This window comes from Alexandromys fortis, unplaced genomic scaffold (genome assembly GCF_014885135.2).
Source record: "Alexandromys fortis isolate MF-2015 unplaced genomic scaffold, M_Fortis_MF-2015_v1.1 scaffold_8_9099976_23576923, whole genome shotgun sequence".
NCBI lineage: Eukaryota > Metazoa > Chordata > Mammalia > Rodentia > Cricetidae > Alexandromys > Alexandromys fortis.
In genome coordinates, this window is record NW_026067899.1 from 1390461 (window position 1) to 1409922 (window position 19462).

Genomic DNA, 19462 nt, shown 5'->3' on the forward strand with positions numbered 1-19462 from the left:
GATTAATTATAATTGTGGGTAAGGGAGTGTATTAGAAGCATTTAGTTATAGCAGAAGACAGTGCTCAAAAAAAAAAAAAAAAAAAAAAAAAGAAAACACCAAGAAACAGTCATGGAAGAGAGGAGCTAAAATTAGAACAATGTAAGGAACAAATTCAATCAAGTAGTGCTACTATAGTGCCTAAAGTATAAAACAGATATCCAAGACTCCATAGTGGCGCACAAAGAGAATGAATTAATAAGTAATCATTGAGAAGAGACTAACTTCCCATGAGAAGGGATTCGAACACTTCTGTTGCTATTATGTCAGCAAGGACTCGGGACACAGCTCCCTAATCCTTTAAAAGCTCACCCTGGGTTGTGCACACAGAGACACCCTTCCACGGTTGTATGCGAACGGGGGGGGGGGGCAGATAGGGACAGTGACCTCACGGAGGAGAAACTTGGCAGTTACACCTTAACCAGGTAAGGAGCAAGGTCAGCAGCAGCGGATGGTCACACTGACAGGGCATATTCTGATAGGACTGGACAAAAACGGTCCACCTCTGTGTTTTCTTCCTGGAGCCTAGAATGTGGACCTAATTTGAGAAAAGGACCGGATAAATACCAACTGAGGGAACATGCTACAAAACGCCTGACAACACCCTGCAAAACAGTCCAAAGTCATCCAAACGAAAGTCTAGGGGACAGGCAAATGTTGCCCAAAGAGGCGAGAACTAAATGCACCACGGTGTCTCAGATGGACCCCTGGGAAAGGAGACAGACGCTGAGCAAACGTGAAGGAAAGCTGGGTAGACCACGGGCTTGAGGACCATGGTACACATTAGCATCTTCACACCGTCTCAGGAAACCATCCTTAGGGATGAAGAGGAAGTAAAGGCATTGTCAGTGGAGGAGGACGTGGGAGGACCTGCAGTCAGCCGCCTGCCCTTCCAGAAGTTCCGAAGGAAGCTCTCAGACACAAGTGATACCAGAAACTAAAAATATCAGGAACGAAGGAAGAACTGTAGTAAAGGAACCAAAAATAACTCTGAAAATGGGAGGGGGGATAACATGAAAATTTCAACAAGATACATAGATAAAATGTAAAAGTGTAAAAAAAATGTAAATTACAAGAGGAACTTCCTCCTGCTGTATGGCTCAGTCAATAAAAACTACTTTCAAAGTCTTTCTAAAAACATAATTGAAAAAGACAGGTAAAGAACTATACATAGTGTAAAATATCTATACACACATATACACACATAAATATACATGTGTATGCAGGGGTGTGCGGCATATGTGTAGATGTGGTACGTGTGCAAGTGTGAGAGAGTATGAACAGCCATGTGCCGGCATGGCGGCCAGAGCAGCTGGTGTTCTGCTCCTCCTCCTACTCTCCTAGACTCAGATCTCTCACCTAACCTGGGCTAGGCTGGCAGCCGAGAAGTTTCAACCATCCTCCAGGTAGCTGAGGTTACACGTGCACATGGTCACCCTCAGCTTCTCCTGTGAGAACTGGAGATTTGAACTCAAGTCCTCATGCTTGTTATGAAGTGCTCTGATCTGTTGAGTCATCTCCACAGCTGTGTGTGTACATGCATGTGCGTGCGTGCATGTGTGTTTGTGTGCGTGCGTGCATGTGCATGCGTGCATGTGCGTTGTGTGTGTGCATGGTGTGCGTGTGTGTACTAGGTGGTAACATTCATAGGAGTTGTAAAAATAGTTTGATGCTTCCCAATAGCTAACATAAACTGTCATATTTATGGTCAGGAAAACACATTGCAAAATCCACTGTCTTGCTACACTTCACTTTAGGCTCTTGGCAGGAACATTTCCTTCAGGCACAGACTTCAGACTCCAGTGGCTTCATCTGAATGTAAATTTGGCTCCCAGACTTCAATGACTTAAAATTGAATAGATTAAAAAAAAAAGAATTCCTTGAATAGTCTAGAAAAAGCGGGACAGCTTAGGCCGCACGCCGTTTCAGCACTGACACCCAACTTGCTCAAAAGCCTTAACAAGATCAGCCTTCTTAAGGCCCGTACCACACGTGTTCAGAAGACAGCGGGAGAGACACGGTGATTCTGATTGTGTGGAACACACGGGATTTCTAAGCACAAAGCTTCCTGCAATCAAGGCTATTGCAAAATGTCATGTCAACATTATTCTCCCTAGTGCTTCTGCCCCATTCCTCCATAAGCAAAGAATGAAGACTCCCCGCAAATGAGATATTGATTGCATTATGATGTTCTGAGTACCTCAGACTGAGAGGCCCGGAATCTTAGCTGTCAGCTGCATGCCCGCTGTCGGGAATGAGAGAGACAGGCAGTGGTTATTCCCCTGGTTTCCCCCTTCCTATCTGCAGAGCGGAAACCACAGTAGAACTGTATTCACATTCGTTGGCTCAGAGTCTTGGTGGAGGGGTCACATGACCCACCCTAGCCCAAACAGGGTGTTTGCACAAGATTTCCTCACGGTAGATACTGGGGAATAACCAAGAACTAATGGAGACCATACTTCCAAGGCTTCCAAAACAGCAGGAAGCAGAGCCCTGAGTTCCTGTTAGTCCAAGGCCAGCTGCCGTGCTCTCTTCTGCAGACCCAGGCAGCCGGCTCCAGCTTCTACTCTTGACTGCAGAAGGTGGCTGCATGTGGGTTTCTCTCTCCTGTCCCTGCACAGTCTGGAGCTACAGAGTAGAGAAGTTTCGTAGCTGCAGTCTGGTGTGGAGGCGGTGCACCGGGAGGGAGGCGACTAACCAAACATCCTTTCTGCAGAGAGCCTCAGTGTGCGGGGAGGAGGATGGTGTGGTGTTTGCCGCTTGTTTCCTCCCATACCTGGATATAATTGTGCATCACCCATCTCTCTTTCCTGCTCTATAAAAGCGGGAATTCATTTCACTGCACATTGAAGCCCCAGACCAAAGTATAGAGCCAGGACAGCGCACAGTAGGTGCTTACTCAATACTAGCTGATTTCAAAAACAAACCACGCTCATTTTTCTTATGATTCCAGCATTACCTCACTCCTAGAAACTTTATTAATTGGAAATTTGTAAGCAGGCTAGAAAATTAATTTATTCAAGAAAAAAGTGGTTATTAACTCATGTAGTAGTGTAAGAGACTGTAAAGAGAATGATTAAACTAATTAAGAAAATAAATTGTTTCAAGCAGGCCATAACCATTTAGTATCACCAATTCGTATAGAAATAATTTGTGGGCTCACTTTCAAATAATAGTTCTCTACCTATTCATTAAGTAAGGTCCCCGAGGATGTTTATTAAGTAACACTTTGTTAGGCTGGTTCATTTATTCTTTTCACTTGAAATATTCCATAAGTCAGCCCCTTATTAATGGGAAAGGTGACACCTGCCGTTATACACGGTTTACCCACCAACATAAATTCTCTTGAAATCTACAAAAACCTAATAAACTTCTAGCTGATTCGTGCCATATTCATTAGCTAACTTCTTTAAGATATATTACCTTCCATCCATTTGCTGGGCAGACGCTTTTAGGTACAAACCCCGAGCACCTATCTTCCCGTTCTTTTCTGATCAGACATTTCCCGTCATTAACTATTGATTGGGTGCAGGTAGAACACTAAAGTCGAAATCACCCCGCGTTCCTGGATATTGCCTTGAACACTGACCTTGAACCTGGGTCCTGAAATCTTTCTCGTCAACTGCATCTTTCCACCCGCTCAAGCCAAAAGCCTGGGAGTTATTGTTACAGTTCCTCCTACCTCACTCACCAAATAATCCTACAGAATCCATCTCTAAATCCGCCCTGGATGCAGGGCGGTGCCGGCCGCCTCTGCCGCAACTGCACCCTCCTCTGGCTCTCTGTAAGTACCACACTGATTTCCTAGGAGTCAGAGAACTTAGCCAGGCTGTTTCAATTCTTCCCGTCCTCACCTGCTTATTGCTGTGACTGTTTCCCCAGTTCTTACCAGGGCAAAAACCAAGAAGAGCCAAACTACAACCAACAACAACACTGAAAACAAAAACTGATACCAAGCCCCGTTTCATACGGACAGCTTAAAGCTCTCATTTTGAGACAGTGCCTTGACGGCCGAGGGTGGCCTTGAACTTGGTGTTCATCCCAGGGTGACATTGAACTCCTGATCCTCCTGTCTCCACTTCTTAAGTGCTAGGATTACAGGTGTGCACCACCACACTGGGCTCCTAAATCATTTAATAAGTAGCTCCAAGTCACTCAGGAATGAATTTCCAATAACAATGAACCTTAATGTTTTATAATAATAGTGTATAAAATACTCCTTTGTTTCTCTAGTTGTGCGCAGCTACTGATGACCATTAGTCAGTCAAGAAGAAAAATTTCAATAAAAATATTTGGCCATCAGAACTTTGAACACACCCAGGCTTCGGTTTCCATGCCTGCTTGAAGACGCTGTGTATAAGAGAGTGGCCCATGAGAGACTTTCAACTACAGCATGCATCGCAGCCTGGAGCTCCGAGGTTTTACCCTGGACAAGTAACACCTGCACCATGGAGAGGCCTGAAAAACAAGCTGCTATTTTACAGATGACGCTGTTATCAGAGTGTTCAAGCACTGGGCATACAAGGATACAGTCATCCAGCCTAGGATCAAACCACAGTTGAGTAAGATCACATCCTTGGAATGTGAAGAAGGAGAAAAAGAAACAGTGTTGCCAATAGTATAAAGGATGCTCGCTCATAGTATTTTTCAAATGGCAACCTATCACTTCTTGCAATGCTTAGCTCTGGAACAACAAAGTTAAGAAAGTACTCTAAAATGAGCCGCTGATCAACAGACTTAATTCTTGGGAGAGTGTTTGTGTAAGGGATTGGAAGCTCCAAGTCTTTCTGTGGACTTTCAGGCTAGACTGCATTCAGGAAAGCCGAACGTCACCAGCGTGACACACTAGAACTATACGTTCACCTCTGGACAGACGGGCGGCTAGACGGATGTCACTCTGGATTAGTTTGAATGTTCCCAAGTCCTTGGAATCTTAGAAAATCACATTTTTTTAAAGATTTATTTATTTATTATGTATACAACATTCCTTCCATGTATGTTTGTATGCCAGAAGAGGGCACCAGATCTCATTACAGATGGTTGTGAGCCACCATGTGGTTGCTGGGAATTGAACTCAGGACCTTTGGAGGAGCAGGCAATGCTCTTAACCACTGAGCCATCTCTCCAGCCCCCAGAAAATCACATTTATTATCCACATTTTCACTAAACATCTTGCTCTGTGTAACTCAAACTTCAAGGTTAGCTGTGCTGGAAACACTGGGATGGCCACCAGAGGGAGCCCGTGTGTTTTTCTGAGTCTACAAAGCACTAAAAGGAAAAAAAAGCTTAGAAAACATAAAGCTGGACAGGAGAGGGGAGAGGGGCTGCAATCGTTTCAAAGACTGTCTTATGGACTGCCAGGTGCATCTCCCACTTACGCTACAAATCCCCTCACTCGGCAGCAGTCTCTCGCAATGCTTTGACGCAAAAAAAGAGCTGATTAGCCAATCATAATAGTTTTAAAAGTTCACCTACCCTAAGACTAGAGGGTCCAGGGGGACGTGCTGTGATAGCAGCCGTAGCTCTCTGCCATGCCCCAGGCAAGGCTTCTGCAGCTGTCCTCACCATCCCTGCTTTCTCTGTTCTGGTTCATCTCTGTGCTCAATTTCGGGATAAGGTTTGGGTGTGGCTTCCTCACTTTGTTTGGGATGGGACTATCAAATTACAGCACTTGGTGTGACTTAGGATTTTTTTTTTTCCCTTCTCCTATCTGAGCCAAATGACGAGGGCATGAAAAAGAATGACTTTTTCACTTGTCATCTTGATGACTCCCTGGAATGGAAAACTGGACCAAGTTCTAAACAGGATAAGAGAGGGCCTCCACCAGGAAGTCTAGAACTGAGCTCATGTGACCCATGGGCCCAGCTCAGCCTTCTGCAAGCTAGAGAAATGTCCCAGGTCTTTCTAACATCCCAACCCCTGCCATTTGACAGCATTATCAAACTGTGTAATTAATGTCTTGTTAATTTTTTTGGGGGGGGGTTATACTGAGAGCCATAATCATTCGTCCGCCAGGAAAGTCAAAAACTCACACAGTTTCAAGTTCATTTTTGATAGCAATTAAGTGACAAGGGCACAAACTTCGAGGAAGATTCATTTCTGGAGCCATGAATCCTAACGCGTGCATATCAAAGTCATACATATTCATATCCTCCGAGATAGAATTTTTCTGTCTTCCTTTCCCTCCAGTTACAATTGAAAGTGTGTCAGGAGTGAATTGAATGACTTAGCCTTGTTTTCCAAGTTTCTTTTTCATGTCTAGATAGGGTAATTTTATAATGTATGCAAATAAATTAGCGCAAACAAATTGAATTCTACAGGGTTAGGTCCTCGGCTGGATGCTGGTGGGCTTAACGTGCTTATTAATGCTTCCGATACGGACTCAGAGACGTTATTATCAAATTTAGCAACGACGCCCAATTGGGTAGGATGGCTGACAGGAAAACTGGATTGAAATTTAAAATGACCTTGATGAACAGAAAAGGGGGCGAAATTTAATAGAAATCTTTGCAAAATAATTCACTCTAACGATGTGGGGGCGGCAAAGAAGAGAGAAGCGAGCAAGCGCTGACTGCACAATTACGGCAAGAAAGAAGCTGGAGGTCAGAGTGGACGGCAGGCTTCAGAGACATCAGCAACCTGGTTCTGTCGCTTTAAGAAAAAGAAAGCAGAATTTCAGGAACAACAAAGGGGGAAATTGTTACCCTAATCCCTCTCCTAGATACAAATTAGATCAACCGAGGAGAAAAGGTGTTGCTTGGACCCCAGCACCTATCTATACCTTGGGAAGTAGGTTTGGAAGGCAACGTTTTTAAGTTTATGATTGATGACATTAACCCCATTAGACAAAGTTCCCAAGCTCAGTTCCTTTGTTCACGGAATGCTCACAGTGTAGAATTTCCTTTCTCCTTCTACTTCTCCCGTGCGGATGTTCTGAGTCCCTCCCCGTCCTGTGTGTCCAGCCACACGGTGTGTGCTTCCACAAATCAGATGGCAACCAGCTCTGGGCAACAGTGCTCCCCATCCCCCAGCCTCAAGAAGGATGAGGAACTCTCTGCAGTGCTGTGCTCAGCAGCTGTCAGGGCTGGGACTTTCACTAAAGGCCGAAGAGCTCTTAAGGCCACACTCCGCTGCCCCATGGGCATCCGCAGCATCTTAATGTACTTATTTGCTTGGTGTCTGCCTCCCTCTGGGGCTGATGTATCTGACAAGCAGCACCAAGTTTTATTTATTTTTCATGGGCCCATTCAGACCCTGGGATTGATCAACAATGTGTGCTAAATTCAAAGTTTTCGACTAAATAGGTAATATATTCTGTGGGTATTTCTGAGTTATTCTTTGACTGAAAGAAAATAGAAAATAAATTACAGTGTAGTGAAGAGAATTTAAATAGTTCTAAAAACTGGTACAAACCTGACCCAAAAATACTGATAGTGATTGGACAGCTTTATAAAATGCAAAAGGATGGAAATAGTTATATATCTTTGTACACACATAAATTCTTATGTATGTATCTACATACAGTATGTATATATCTATGAACATTTATCAAGTTATCAACTATTGTGAATATGATTTTCCCTAAAGGCAAAGAGAATGATTTACAAAAATCCTGTTATCTGTGCACTCAGCAAAGCTGTCTTGACATGGAATTCAAATTCTAAACGACAGGGGTAGGAGAGATGGCTCTGCGGTAAAGAGCACTGGCCTGCTCTTCCAGAGGACCTGAGTTTGAGTCCCAGCACCCACATGCCAGCTCACAACCGTCTGTAACCCTAGTCCTAGGGAATCTAATGCTCTCTTCTGGCCGCTGCAGGCACCAAGCACGCACATGGCATACAGACATACATGCAGGCAAAACACCTATGCACATATAAATAAATAAATAATTTATGAAATAAATGAAAAAAAATTTTTTGTAGATTATAAATGACAGTCAATCCTAGATTGGATCATCTCATCTGAGAAAACTGTTTCCTGTCCTTACCATGAGACATAGCTGCAATTTGGTCACAAAACAGAAATGATAAAAACTCAACTACATCAAACCTAAAAGATGCCAGCTCTGAATTAGTTGAGATAACTCTAGCCACCCACAGTGATGAAGAAGATAACCAACCACAGCACAGGATAAAATGTTTCCAAAGACAGCCAGGCACTGTCCTCGGCTGCGGAGCCAGCGTGGCTGTGCTTTACAGAGATGTGGTGTGATGCTCTACTCCCTTGCCAGCGCGGGAGCTGCTTTCCTGCAGCAGAGACCACCGAGCAGCCTCATCTCATGACAGGCCACTTATCGGAGAGAAAGCCGGAAGAGGCTGAGGACGGCGGCGACCTCAGGCCTTTGTCATGAACATCATCATCTTGTACGTCCAACTCTACATTGCCTCCCTCCTTCCTCTGTGATCTCCCGCACACACCAAATTCTACCCCCTGACAACACGGTGAGAACGTTCTCACCGTGACAGAAGTTCCACAAGCCATCTGCAGTGGATAAGCTGTAGGTCAAGATATTTTAAAGACCGTGAAGAAGCACACACACACACACACACACACACACACACACACACACAAAAAAAAAAAAAAACCCAACCATCAGATAGACCCATAACATCATAAAAACAATTCTAAAATACACAGTGAGGCACCACCCAGGATACCGACAGCAATCCCCCTTCACTAGGCAAACTCACAGTCAGCAGGTACCAGGCTCAAAGTGAGAAAACAATCAGATGCCACCAACCCCCTGACCTAATGAACGACGCATCCAAGTTTAGGGCGCTACCTACAGCGGCTGCTTCCTAGCTAGACAAACAGCAACTACAAACCATCTTAAAACTTCAGCCACCGTGTCACGGCAGAAGCTAGAGAGACGCGGGACGGTCCACTTTGATCGCAGCCGATGAAGGGAGAGAAGAAAAGGCACAGGGAAACCCTCCAAGGACATTCCTCCCATAAAATGCATAACTCACAAATACAAAAACAAACATCTCTTCAGAGGCCGGAGCGCTGAGGTTGTCCTTGGCACCTTGGCCATGAAGTCACTGGTGATTTCTGGGAGGTGGAGCAGAGTACAGTCTTGGCTGGCTGGCTGCTCCACCCTTCCTAACAGGCCAGCCTTTTTTTAAAATAAAAAAAAAAATAAACCAGTATTTACACACCACACAAGTTGCCGGACCCAGGAACAGCTTGGCTAAATCTAATCTCTACCCTGGCGATAAGTAATTTGCCCTTCAAATTCCAAAAAGGCAGGCTTGGGATTTTCTGAGGCCCTAGAATTGTGTTGTTCCGTTCTGTGGAAGCTCTCTCTGGGCCCCGTGTCGGTCACACGTGCATTCAGATCTGCATCGGTGCTAAGGTCCTGGCTAAACCACAAGGACCCAGGGCAGAGGGAAACAGCTCCTAAAGAGCCTTGAACCCAAGGCAGGATGTCTTCACAGGCTCAGGACCTGATGCAGGCCTTTTACAAGCAGCGGTTTTAAAGTGTCCTCCACAGAAAAGTATGCGAACCCAGCGTCTGTGCTAAGGCTGGAGTTGAAAGGGTTCACCGAGTTTTAACGGGTATCTGAGGTTTTTACAACGTAAGTTTATATGAGGAGACACACTTTCCTTTCTCTGCAGCAGGCCCAGAATCTCACGAGAGCAGTGAAATAATAGCTGGAACACATTCGATCTGCTTTCTCTAACCTTGACAAGTCGCAGCAGCAATGAGAAAGAAGTCACTACACGCAGTTAAGGTCCCTAACCTCCTGACTGGTAGCTGCCTGCCCTAGACTGCGGTCCTTTCCTTTATGAGGTGGTTTAAGAACTGGTCACAGTTTGCCCTCACCAAGTGAGGAGGTAAAGCCTTAAATCTACCAAGTGACTTCCCTGAATGGTTCTTCGTCTACACACTAATGGTTTTTAAATGTTTGAGAAACTCTTGCCAAAACTAATGTCACACGAGGCCCTTCCTGTCCGTCGTATGAAAAGGAGCCATGCTAGCTCACTTGCTCATACCTAGGTGTGTCCAGACCTGCTCGGAATCATCACCTTGAGATCCGAGGGGATCCTGCTGTCTGTGGGCCGGGCCCTATCTGCTCATCACACCATCGACTCAGTAGCTGCCTAGGGATGAACACTTCAAGGGAAGCAAGATGTTGGTAATTCAGGAAATTGAATTTATTTTCATCACCCCCCTGATCACAGAGTCTATTTTCTTGCTTTTTCCGCACACAAAGGATAGAACTTTCCAGAATAACAAAACCTCTTGGCAATTGGCTCTCTAAAGACTCAACACAACAAACAACAAAATCTCCCCAGGGGCACAAATCTCAGAGAAAGGCTCCTTCCTTTAAAGGCCAGCTGTCACATTAGCTGGAGAGCTGGGACCTGGGGTTTTAACTTCAGTGTTAAACATGGTCAGCCAGGTATGGCGTGGAAAGAAGAAAAAAATAAAACTGCTCAAACAGATCAAAGAGAGGGATTTCTTCAGAAAACCAACAGCCTTGAGCATCACCGCTGTGTGAATACAGCCCACGTGCATTATTGGCTCCAAAGTCATTTTTCTAATATATCTCTCCATCACTGCATAGGTTCCAGGATCCTGGGTCCATCTGACACTGATGGCCCTAGCCCTCGGAGTGGGTAGCAGACAAAATAATCCAGCAAGTGGCGATATGGAACTAACGAAAAAAAGGAAGTTCTTTTTAGGCACAGTAAGACCTGGTCTAAACAGAGCTGGCAAGGTAGTTCAAAATCTACATATCGATGTCCTCATGTTTGATTAAAAGTCAAACACGGTGATTAAGGAAACCGTGCGTGGAAGCCAGGGAGGAGAATAGATTCCTTCTACAAAGACTCGGTTCAGGCACCGGAGCAATCATCCGAGCTCTTTCATTCCATCCCACGGGCGTATTATCGTTATTTAGGGAATACAGCGTCTCTCAGCATGTACTTAAAGAAGAGAAAGGATAAAAGAAAACATCATATCCCAACTCATTCCTTTAAAGGGAAAAATTTCAATTAGCCCCACTTTAGGGCTCTTAGGCCTCTTTTTATCTCTCTGGACTCCAGCTCTCCTCAGGACGGTCTTTCATCTCCTCTGCCTTATTTGACTATGCATGGAGATCCTCCCAAATTGCATATGGTATCATTACATCTGTTCTGTTTGCTAATATGGAGTCCATGTGCTTGATGGTTTGCCGGAGACCGATCAAGAATAACCCAAGTAAATATCTGCTTGTACTAAGACCTGGGCGCCAGCTTGCCCAGTCCCCCAAATCTTTCAGGGTAATATGTTGCCCACACTCCACTGAGGTTCTGCAAAATTTAGATTCCTATGAGATGAGTACGTAACAGCTGGTAGAGCCCTTGCTTACGGTCCTCCATCTGCAGGTCCCTCTGCAAGGGGTGCCCAACCTAAAGGTCACCCAGAGACTAAAAGTGATGGACTTTCCTTTTGAAGCTTAGAACATGCTAGCCCCCCTCCCTCCCAAGGCTTGGGCATTCTGTATGATTCTCCAGATCACCAGCTGTCCTGGATGAGGAAATCTGAGGTGATCTGACCATCTTGATTGGCCTCACGATCTGCAGTCTAGCGGTTACATAGATGCATTGGGGCTCCTGCATACAGGGCAGGATCCACTTGCAACTACTTCCTGGAAAGTCTGTTGCTGGTGGATCTTGTGAGACCAATTCTCTAGCTTCTTGTAGACACATACAGACTTGGTTTTTTTGTTGTTGGCATTGTTGCTGGTTTGCTGTTTCTTATTTTTGTTGCAACAGCAGAAAACAGACAGCAAGGGTCACTGAAGAAAAGCCTTTTAAGGAGGGCCACGAAAGGCATCAGGACAGTTCCTTTAGAAGGGGTGAGGCCACGTTTCGGAGATGAACAGATAGCTGGAAAATGATACGGTGCTTAAGAAAATACTAATTACAGTGATAGTCCTAACGTTGCTCCGCTCTATTGTTCTCCCTCTGTGCTCTCCATAAATGATCTCATTCAATATTCATCGTAGAATTTTGAGGTAGTCATGACTAACAGCCGCATTTTAAAAAGCGAGACAAGGCTGTTCAGGCAAACAAAGCAGCTTATACATGGCCCATAGCTGCGTTCTGAACTGTTTTCCTGAACTAAAGAAAGTCAAACTTCGGCGTGACTTTGGAAGTGGCATTGCCTAGGCTGGGACTCCTGCCTGACGTGGTGGAGCAGTGGGCTAGGGCCAGCCGGCTCTTCAGACACCAGCACTGTGAAAAGCGGATGGCTTACAGAGTCAGCGCTCTGGAAAGGGAAGCAGAGATAACTGGAGTTTAAATACGACTGTATCCTGCCCACAGTGGCAGGCCCGAGAGCAGAGAAAGGGAAGCGTGACAACTCAGTAACGTTGTCACTTAGGTCCAGCAATCGAGAACAGGCTTGCAAGGTGGTACGTGTGCGTTCCAGCCAAATATCATGACGGTCATCCCGAGGCATGTTCACCCAGAGGCCATCCACACTGCACCGTAAGCATTTATTAAGTGCACTTAATAGAATTAATACCGTCGTTACCCGCATGAGCAGTACGCTGCCGAGATACTACTATCCTGGGCACATACCCTGGACACGGTTGGTGGAAACTGTGCCTCTTTCTTTTTTTTTTTTTCGTTGGTTTGTTCTTTTGAGACAGGGTCTCACTGTGTAGCCCTGGCTGTCTTGGAACTCTCTCTTTAGACCAGGCTGGCCTCAAACTCAGAGATCCACCTGCCTCTGCCCCGTGTGCTGGGATTAAAGGAGGCAAACACCACACCCGACCTTGGAAGCTGCGTCTTAAATAGCCTCTCTCACCTGTTTTCAGAACCAATTACAGCAGTTAGCCATCCTCAGTTTCCAAAGAGAAATGCTGACCTCAGTGTTAGGAATTTTTTTTCTAACGCGAGCTCTCTGCCGATGCAAATTCCCAATCAAGCCAAATCAGAACAAGCCAAATTAAGAAATATCCAGGTTTAATGGGAGTCCTGTGCTCTCGGGTGGCCCCGAAAGTGACCACCAGGAGGAAGGAAAAGAGACCACGTGATCCTCTTTTGGGAGTTCACTTAAATACTCTGTGGGAGTAGTCCTGACCCCTGGGGGGGGGTCAGGACCTGGCATGCTGGGATTTGGAGTCCAGACCAATAAAACTCTCAGGCCTGGGGACTAGGATAGATGTGAGGGGCTGGGGTCTAGCTCCCAGCTTAACATTGAGTGCACTGGGAAATAATTAGGCAAACTCATCAGCAGACCCTGGTTTTCGTCATTTACATTCTCAGTAAGGAAAAACAACCGGTTTTCCTCGCAGGGTTACAATGATTTGTTCTATTGACGTATCTGCAGCATGGGAAAAAAGAACCCTCAGCACTTGCAAGCTGTTCCCTTATCATAACCTTCCTTCGGACTGAATACCAGAAACATGTGACAATCATGTCGGAGCAGTCGCCCTGCTCTCCTGGGTATTTTAAATGACTCACCCAAGATGGCACAACAAGATTAGGAGACTATTTATTGCTCTGTTGACTGCGGATGGAGAGCTCCCTTTGCTTGGAAGGTCACTCTGGTTGTGTTTTACCTTATGACAGTTACAGAAGTTAGGCAGAGAGAGTGGCTACTCACATTCTCCTTGTCGGGAATCCCTAGAGGGAGGAAAGAGAGACAAGAGAGGCCATGAATTGTGTGATCAACCTCTGCAATGGAACCAAAATCCTTTGCCGATAACACTTCCATGTTTTCGTTTGCGCACCCATGAAAGATCACATAGAGAGACCATGGCACCCATACATAGCTCTGAATCAATGCATCTCGGGAACAGAGCTATGTGTCCAGGAGCAAACACCGGGATTATTTTGTGTCCACCAGATGCTTTACCCTCCCAATGGTAAAAATCTCTCTGGGGCTCGTTGACACCAGGCAAGCAGCTAACCCACTGTCTGGATGCCAGCACGCTCAGAACTGTGGACAGATAAATCTATTCTCTAGCTGCGTGCACACATCTCTACGCTACAAACCATCTCCTTCTGCTCTAGCAATCTGAACTCTGGGGCAAGCAGCATAGGAAACCCACCAGAACGCAGGTTCTGCAAACAAGTTCCTTCCTGCTGTGCTCAGGCCAGGCCTGAGATAGCAGCGGCTGTTTCAAGACGAGGGTTATCTCAGCTCCCTTAGCTCAGAAAATGCACCAATGTTCCGTGTGCTCCTCTGTTCACCCATTTACAAACATTACGGGAGCATCCACCAGAGGCAGCTCCTGGTCTTTGTCTCTTGGTGGACCTTGGGCTGCCTCTGTGAAGCTACTATGGAAGGTGATTTTTCAGCCCTGCAGGTCTTGACAGTTGGGATAAGGCGTGAAGGGTCTGCCACCTTCTATGGGAGGCAAAGGCCACCATTAAAGAACTTTGCACAACAGGGGGGTAAGAACAGCTGAAAGAAGGGAAAGGAGCAGTTCAAAATTAAACGATAATTTATTAATCTTAGTGTGCGGGAGACTGAGCCAGGACGATTATGAGTTTGAGGCTAGCCTGGGGTACTTAGTAAGACTCTATCTCAATAAAACGGGGGTGGCGAGACGGCTCAGCAGGTAAAAGTGCTTGCTGCAAGCTTGACCTGAGTCCAATCCCCTGGACCCACATGGTGGGAGGAGAGAGCCGACTCCTGTAAATTATCAACTGATTTTCATGCATGTGGTATGGCACATACTTGCACAAACGTTCACAGAATAAACAAATAAACAAATAAATGTGATCATTGTTATTTTTAAAAAGACACCAAGACCGGATACAGTGGCTGCCACTTGACGGGGTCCAGTTCAGCAGCTGTGATAAAGATATTATATTTGGAAAATCTGAATATTGACTTGATAGTGGCTGTTTTTACCGGAAAGCATGGCAGCTCTTCCATGTGGTTGAAGTGCTGAACACACAAGGAAAAGCCTTTCTTTTCAAAAAGCCAGGGGCAGGGCTGTACCTGCAATCTTTGATACTACAGAGGCTGGGGCAGGAAGATGGCAAGTTAGGCTAGTCTCGGGTATGTGGTGAGATACAGTCTGGCCAGAAAGAGAGACCCGCGGAGAGAGAACCAAGTTCAGACTCCTAAGCTTTCAGGAGAAAGTAGAAAGACCATGGAAGTGTTGAGAGTAAAGCGGGAACTCCAGGGTCATGCAGCAGAGCCCTGAGGCCCAAGGGAGAACAGGGCCAGAAAGTTGTTAAATTAATAAGAATAGTGGGAGCCACTGAGGCTATGGTGACGGTCAACTGTGGAGCACTTCATTTAAAAGTATGGGGCAGAAGCCAGACTTGTGGGGCTAGTGAGTGGCTAGGGGTGAGGATGTGATGGCTAATACTTCATGCATAATTATCACGTGCCTGTCAGACTTTTGACACATGGCATGCGTTGATTCTTTTAATACTCATAACAACCCTAGGGGAAAATTGAGGCACAGTGCATCCGAGTGTCTTGCCTGAGGTCACATAGTTAGAGGACAGCACAGTTGATTTTTTTTCGGCTTGGACATTCCTAAAGAACCGGTTATTTCTAGTTCAGCCAAGGGGGAGGACAAAAAGGAAGAAAGAGAGAAGGAAGGAAGGAAAGAAAGAAAGAAAGGAAGGAAGGAAGGAAGAAAGAGAGAGAGAGAGAGAGAGAGGAAGGGAGGGAGAGAGAGAGAGAAAGGGCCGATGTTCCTTTTTCCTGCTTCCTTTTCAAGGAGGCAGACATGGGGAGAGGGCAGACATGGGGAGAGGGCAGACGTGGGAAGAGGCTCTAGAGACAGAGAGTGGCAGCAGCTCTCTCTCTGCTGTGGGACAGAAGGTAAGGAACCCTGAAGATTCTAGCCAAGCGAGAAGGTGGTCCCTGCAGAAACTAACAAATTGGAGAATGAGAGTGACCTTAAAGGAGCAAGGGACAGGGTGGAAATGCTGTTGGCCACGTCCATATCTAGCCATCAAAGTGTCGTAACTTCAAGTACTCCAAGCTCGGTACTTTGTTACACACACACACACACACACACACACACACACACACACACCCCTGCAACAGGGATAGGAAATAGAGAGTTGGCTCAGCAGTTAAGATCACATACTACTCTCTCCCAGAGGAATGAAGCAGTTCTTAGCTCTCACATCAGGTAGCCCGCAACTGCTTCTGGGAATCTGACGCCCTCTTCTGGCCTCTAAAGGCACCTGCACTCTTGTGCACACGTACATACATAAAAATAAGACAGTTCTTTTTAAAAAGCACCAGACAGCTCACCCCTCCCCTAGCTTTAGACCTCAGCCATGGGTGGATCTCTTAAAGGAGCCTGATTTTGTTTTGCTGGTGTACATTGAGCGTGCATACCATGCCACTTGACTGCACACACGTGTGTGAAGTAAATACCAGAGTTAAGCTATCTATGACCTTCCTGTGTGGGAGAGCACCCAGCACCTACCAAAAGCCTGGGATTGGAAGGGCCGTTTAAAAAGAACAAGTGAGTTCTGCTTCTCTCTTTGGTCGACAGAGCTAAAGTGAACAGATATGGTGTTCCTGGGGACCCCATGTGGCTGAGACAAGCATAGCTTGGGAATCCCGTTCTGAAAAGGGCACAGAATGTTCCAAGCATGCGGATGTCCAGTATGGAGGTCCCAGCCTGCACCAGAGTCGGCCACTTTCCGCTATGAAGACCCCACAGGACAGGGCACAGACCACAGGTGCAGGCTCTGCAGTGTGAGCTGCCAGTCTGGGACACACAGCAGAGTCAGGGTACCTCCTCTGTCATGCTGGTGTACAACACACACCTTTTTTTTGCCACATAAAAACACATACCACAAAACAAATTCTCAGATGCAAAATGCTCACACTTCACTTACTGTCATTGTTGGAGCCCGTTTCCATAACACCATAGGGAGGAGCCAGAAGGCCGGCCATATACTGTCGGTATTTCTGCAAGACAAGATTGTACAGTCAGCACACAGGTATTTGCTTGCTTGAGGCATTCATTTATTTACATGTTAAAGAGCAGAAACCCTGGGTATCAGGAAACCTGAGTCTCTTATTTTTAGAGCCAGGAAGTGTGTTCTCTGGGACTCTGGGTTTAAACTAAAGATGCAGGGTTCAGCCTGAGGCTTCGTGGGTTGAGACTGGATGTGTCCCCTGCCCCAGGCAGGGCCCCACCCAGCCACTTCATTTGTGTGTTACGCGTTCGTTGGGAAGGAATGGCGGGGTTCTTACCTCTCCCCACCCTGTAAACACAGGCACCCGAGAACCAGTGTGAGTTGACAGGCTCAGACACAGGCACTGTGCCGCCTGCCTCCGAGGTGAATGCCTCTGAATCAAGCTCTTTCAAAGCCAAAAGAAACGCAGCAGCTCTTGGAACAGGTCTCTTTGAAAAGAGGCTGACTCGCTCCCATTTACCTCCCTCCTTTTACGCGGTACACCTGTCTGCTACGTGACCTCCAAAGCACTTTTGTTACATCGTCAAATAACATCATTTGGCTTAATTTAGATGCTCCTGAATTGTCTGCCCCTGGCTTTTGGTCCAGACATGCTCGGAAACTTGGGGCTCCACAATATATGTGATTAGCCTCAGGAGTCTTTGCTGCGTGGGAGGCGTAAGGGTTGGTGAGCATCGGGCTAGAAAGGAGGGGCAGTTACAAAGAGCGGAAGGTGAATGCTCTCAGGCAGTAAATGTGGCTTCCTCCCAGGCAGAATGAAAGCTGGGCAATTTCACCGATCGTGTGCTATCACGTATACTTATGGTTTATAATTACCGTGGCACACATCAATGTTCAACGGCATCAAAAGAAGCAGCACCCCATAATATGTGTCATACAAACGCCAGCAGAAAGACTTTCATCTGTAGCAATGGGCAGCTGGCAACATGTGGTACCCCAACCAACCATCTGGCCCATTTGGAAGGTTTGAACAGTGTTGGCATGGTACTTTCTCTAAAGAGCCTTCTAGTCAAGATATGACTAGCTCCTCCCACCCTACTTTTTCCTTCCAAATAGGAAGCAACTATACCAGCTTGTATGTGTGTGCCAACGTTAAGATGGTGGTTTTTCCCCATCTCTGAGCTGATCACTCGAAGATACCTACAAGACTAACATGTCACCCAGTATCGCTGTCTACCCCCTGACAACCTCCCAGTTCTGACTCTCTTCTTTCTTACACTGACATTTACCCTTCTCTTTCATGGGTTGGCACTCTGGGCATTTAGCTAACTTGTGTTCTACATGGAACAGTTTCAGAGAGGGCATAAGAGATCTGTTTTATCCCAAGAAGCTTTGTGACCCTCCTTCAACCTTTGGAGTTCTTCCTCTTGTTCTTTGCAGTTCTCTTATGAGCTTCTAAAAGAAATCATTCCTGCTCAGTTTAAGGGGCCAGTTTGTTTTGCCTAGAAGTGTTCTCTTGGGACTGATGGTGCTATTTTCCTCTGCACGTCAACGCCAATTCCCATGGACTCAGGAAGCACCACTGACCTTCCTCTAAGCCCAGAGCACCTGGTCTGTGGCTCGGCTCCCCAGCGCAAATCCCTGGGGCTTCTGTTTTGAGGACAGAAACCAGGGCAGCCTCTAGGGAAGACCATATGGGCTAAATTTAGAGATGCGTCTTTGGAGTTTTCACCATAGGAGTGTGGTGTAACAGGCACTGGGCACACCGAGAGAATAGGAGACAAGGATCCTTGTTCTTGTGATGCATCAAATTACTGAAACACGGGGCACAAGGACTTGTGCTTACTGTATTAACTGCCCATTGTCCATGGAGTTCCCATCCCAAGGCCAACAATGGACACCTTCAATCACGGACTGCACTAACCTCTATCTATACTGTTTTTACCCATTCACACATATATACAGGGAAGTTTAATTTAAAAATTGGGCACAGTAAGAGATTTATGGCAACTGATAATACAAGAGAATGATTCTACTAACTCACTGCAATAAATGTCAGATGAATATGGTCTCTTCTCATTCGTTCCCTCAAAATATGTCTTTGTACCCAAGTGGGACTATAATGGATGGGAGGTAAGTAAGACCATGGGATGTAACATCACAGGCAACTACCATACATATTTAACACTTGGCTGTTGATTTCTAGCACACATTTAAACAGACAAAACACCGTGTATTCACATACATGCAATCACCAACTGGTGGCTGATGTTATCTCTCTATGCATATAACTGCTTATCCTTTAGAATTCTTTGGGGTTCAATTTTAAATATCACACAAATTAATCAGTAAATATTTCAGTAGGAATTTATGAAGGATAAACGCTTAAACAAAATCGCAGCATTGTCCAATCTTCTTAAAAGTCCATAATACCCAGTTGATGTAAGAATTCTCATTTCTTTGTAAACGTCATCAGTGAATTGAATTTTAAAAGTAGTTTATTTAATAAGACAAGAACTATTTAATACTACAACAGCTTTTGGTCTTAAGTGAAGACTATAAAGGCAGGCTT

At 45.7% G+C, this 19462-nt stretch overlaps 1 protein-coding gene across 4 annotated transcripts in view; it reads right to left on the bottom strand.

Moving 5' to 3' along the window:
- Positions 1–19462, bottom strand: part of Rapgef4 (Rap guanine nucleotide exchange factor 4) — a 259303-nt gene that overhangs the window by 97562 nt on the left and 142279 nt on the right. For 3 of the 4 annotated variants that reach the window (XM_050124129.1, XM_050124135.1, XM_050124156.1), the window contains 2 exons: positions 16867–16939; positions 13643–13662 (listed from right to left, as the gene is read on the bottom strand). In XM_050124129.1, coding sequence (XP_049980086.1) covers positions 13643–13662; positions 16867–16939 — 93 coding nt within the window. Of the gene's footprint in view, positions 1–8864; positions 8941–13642; positions 13663–16866; positions 16940–19462 lie in introns of those variants that run through there. The other variant, XM_050124145.1, reaches the window with a different exon arrangement.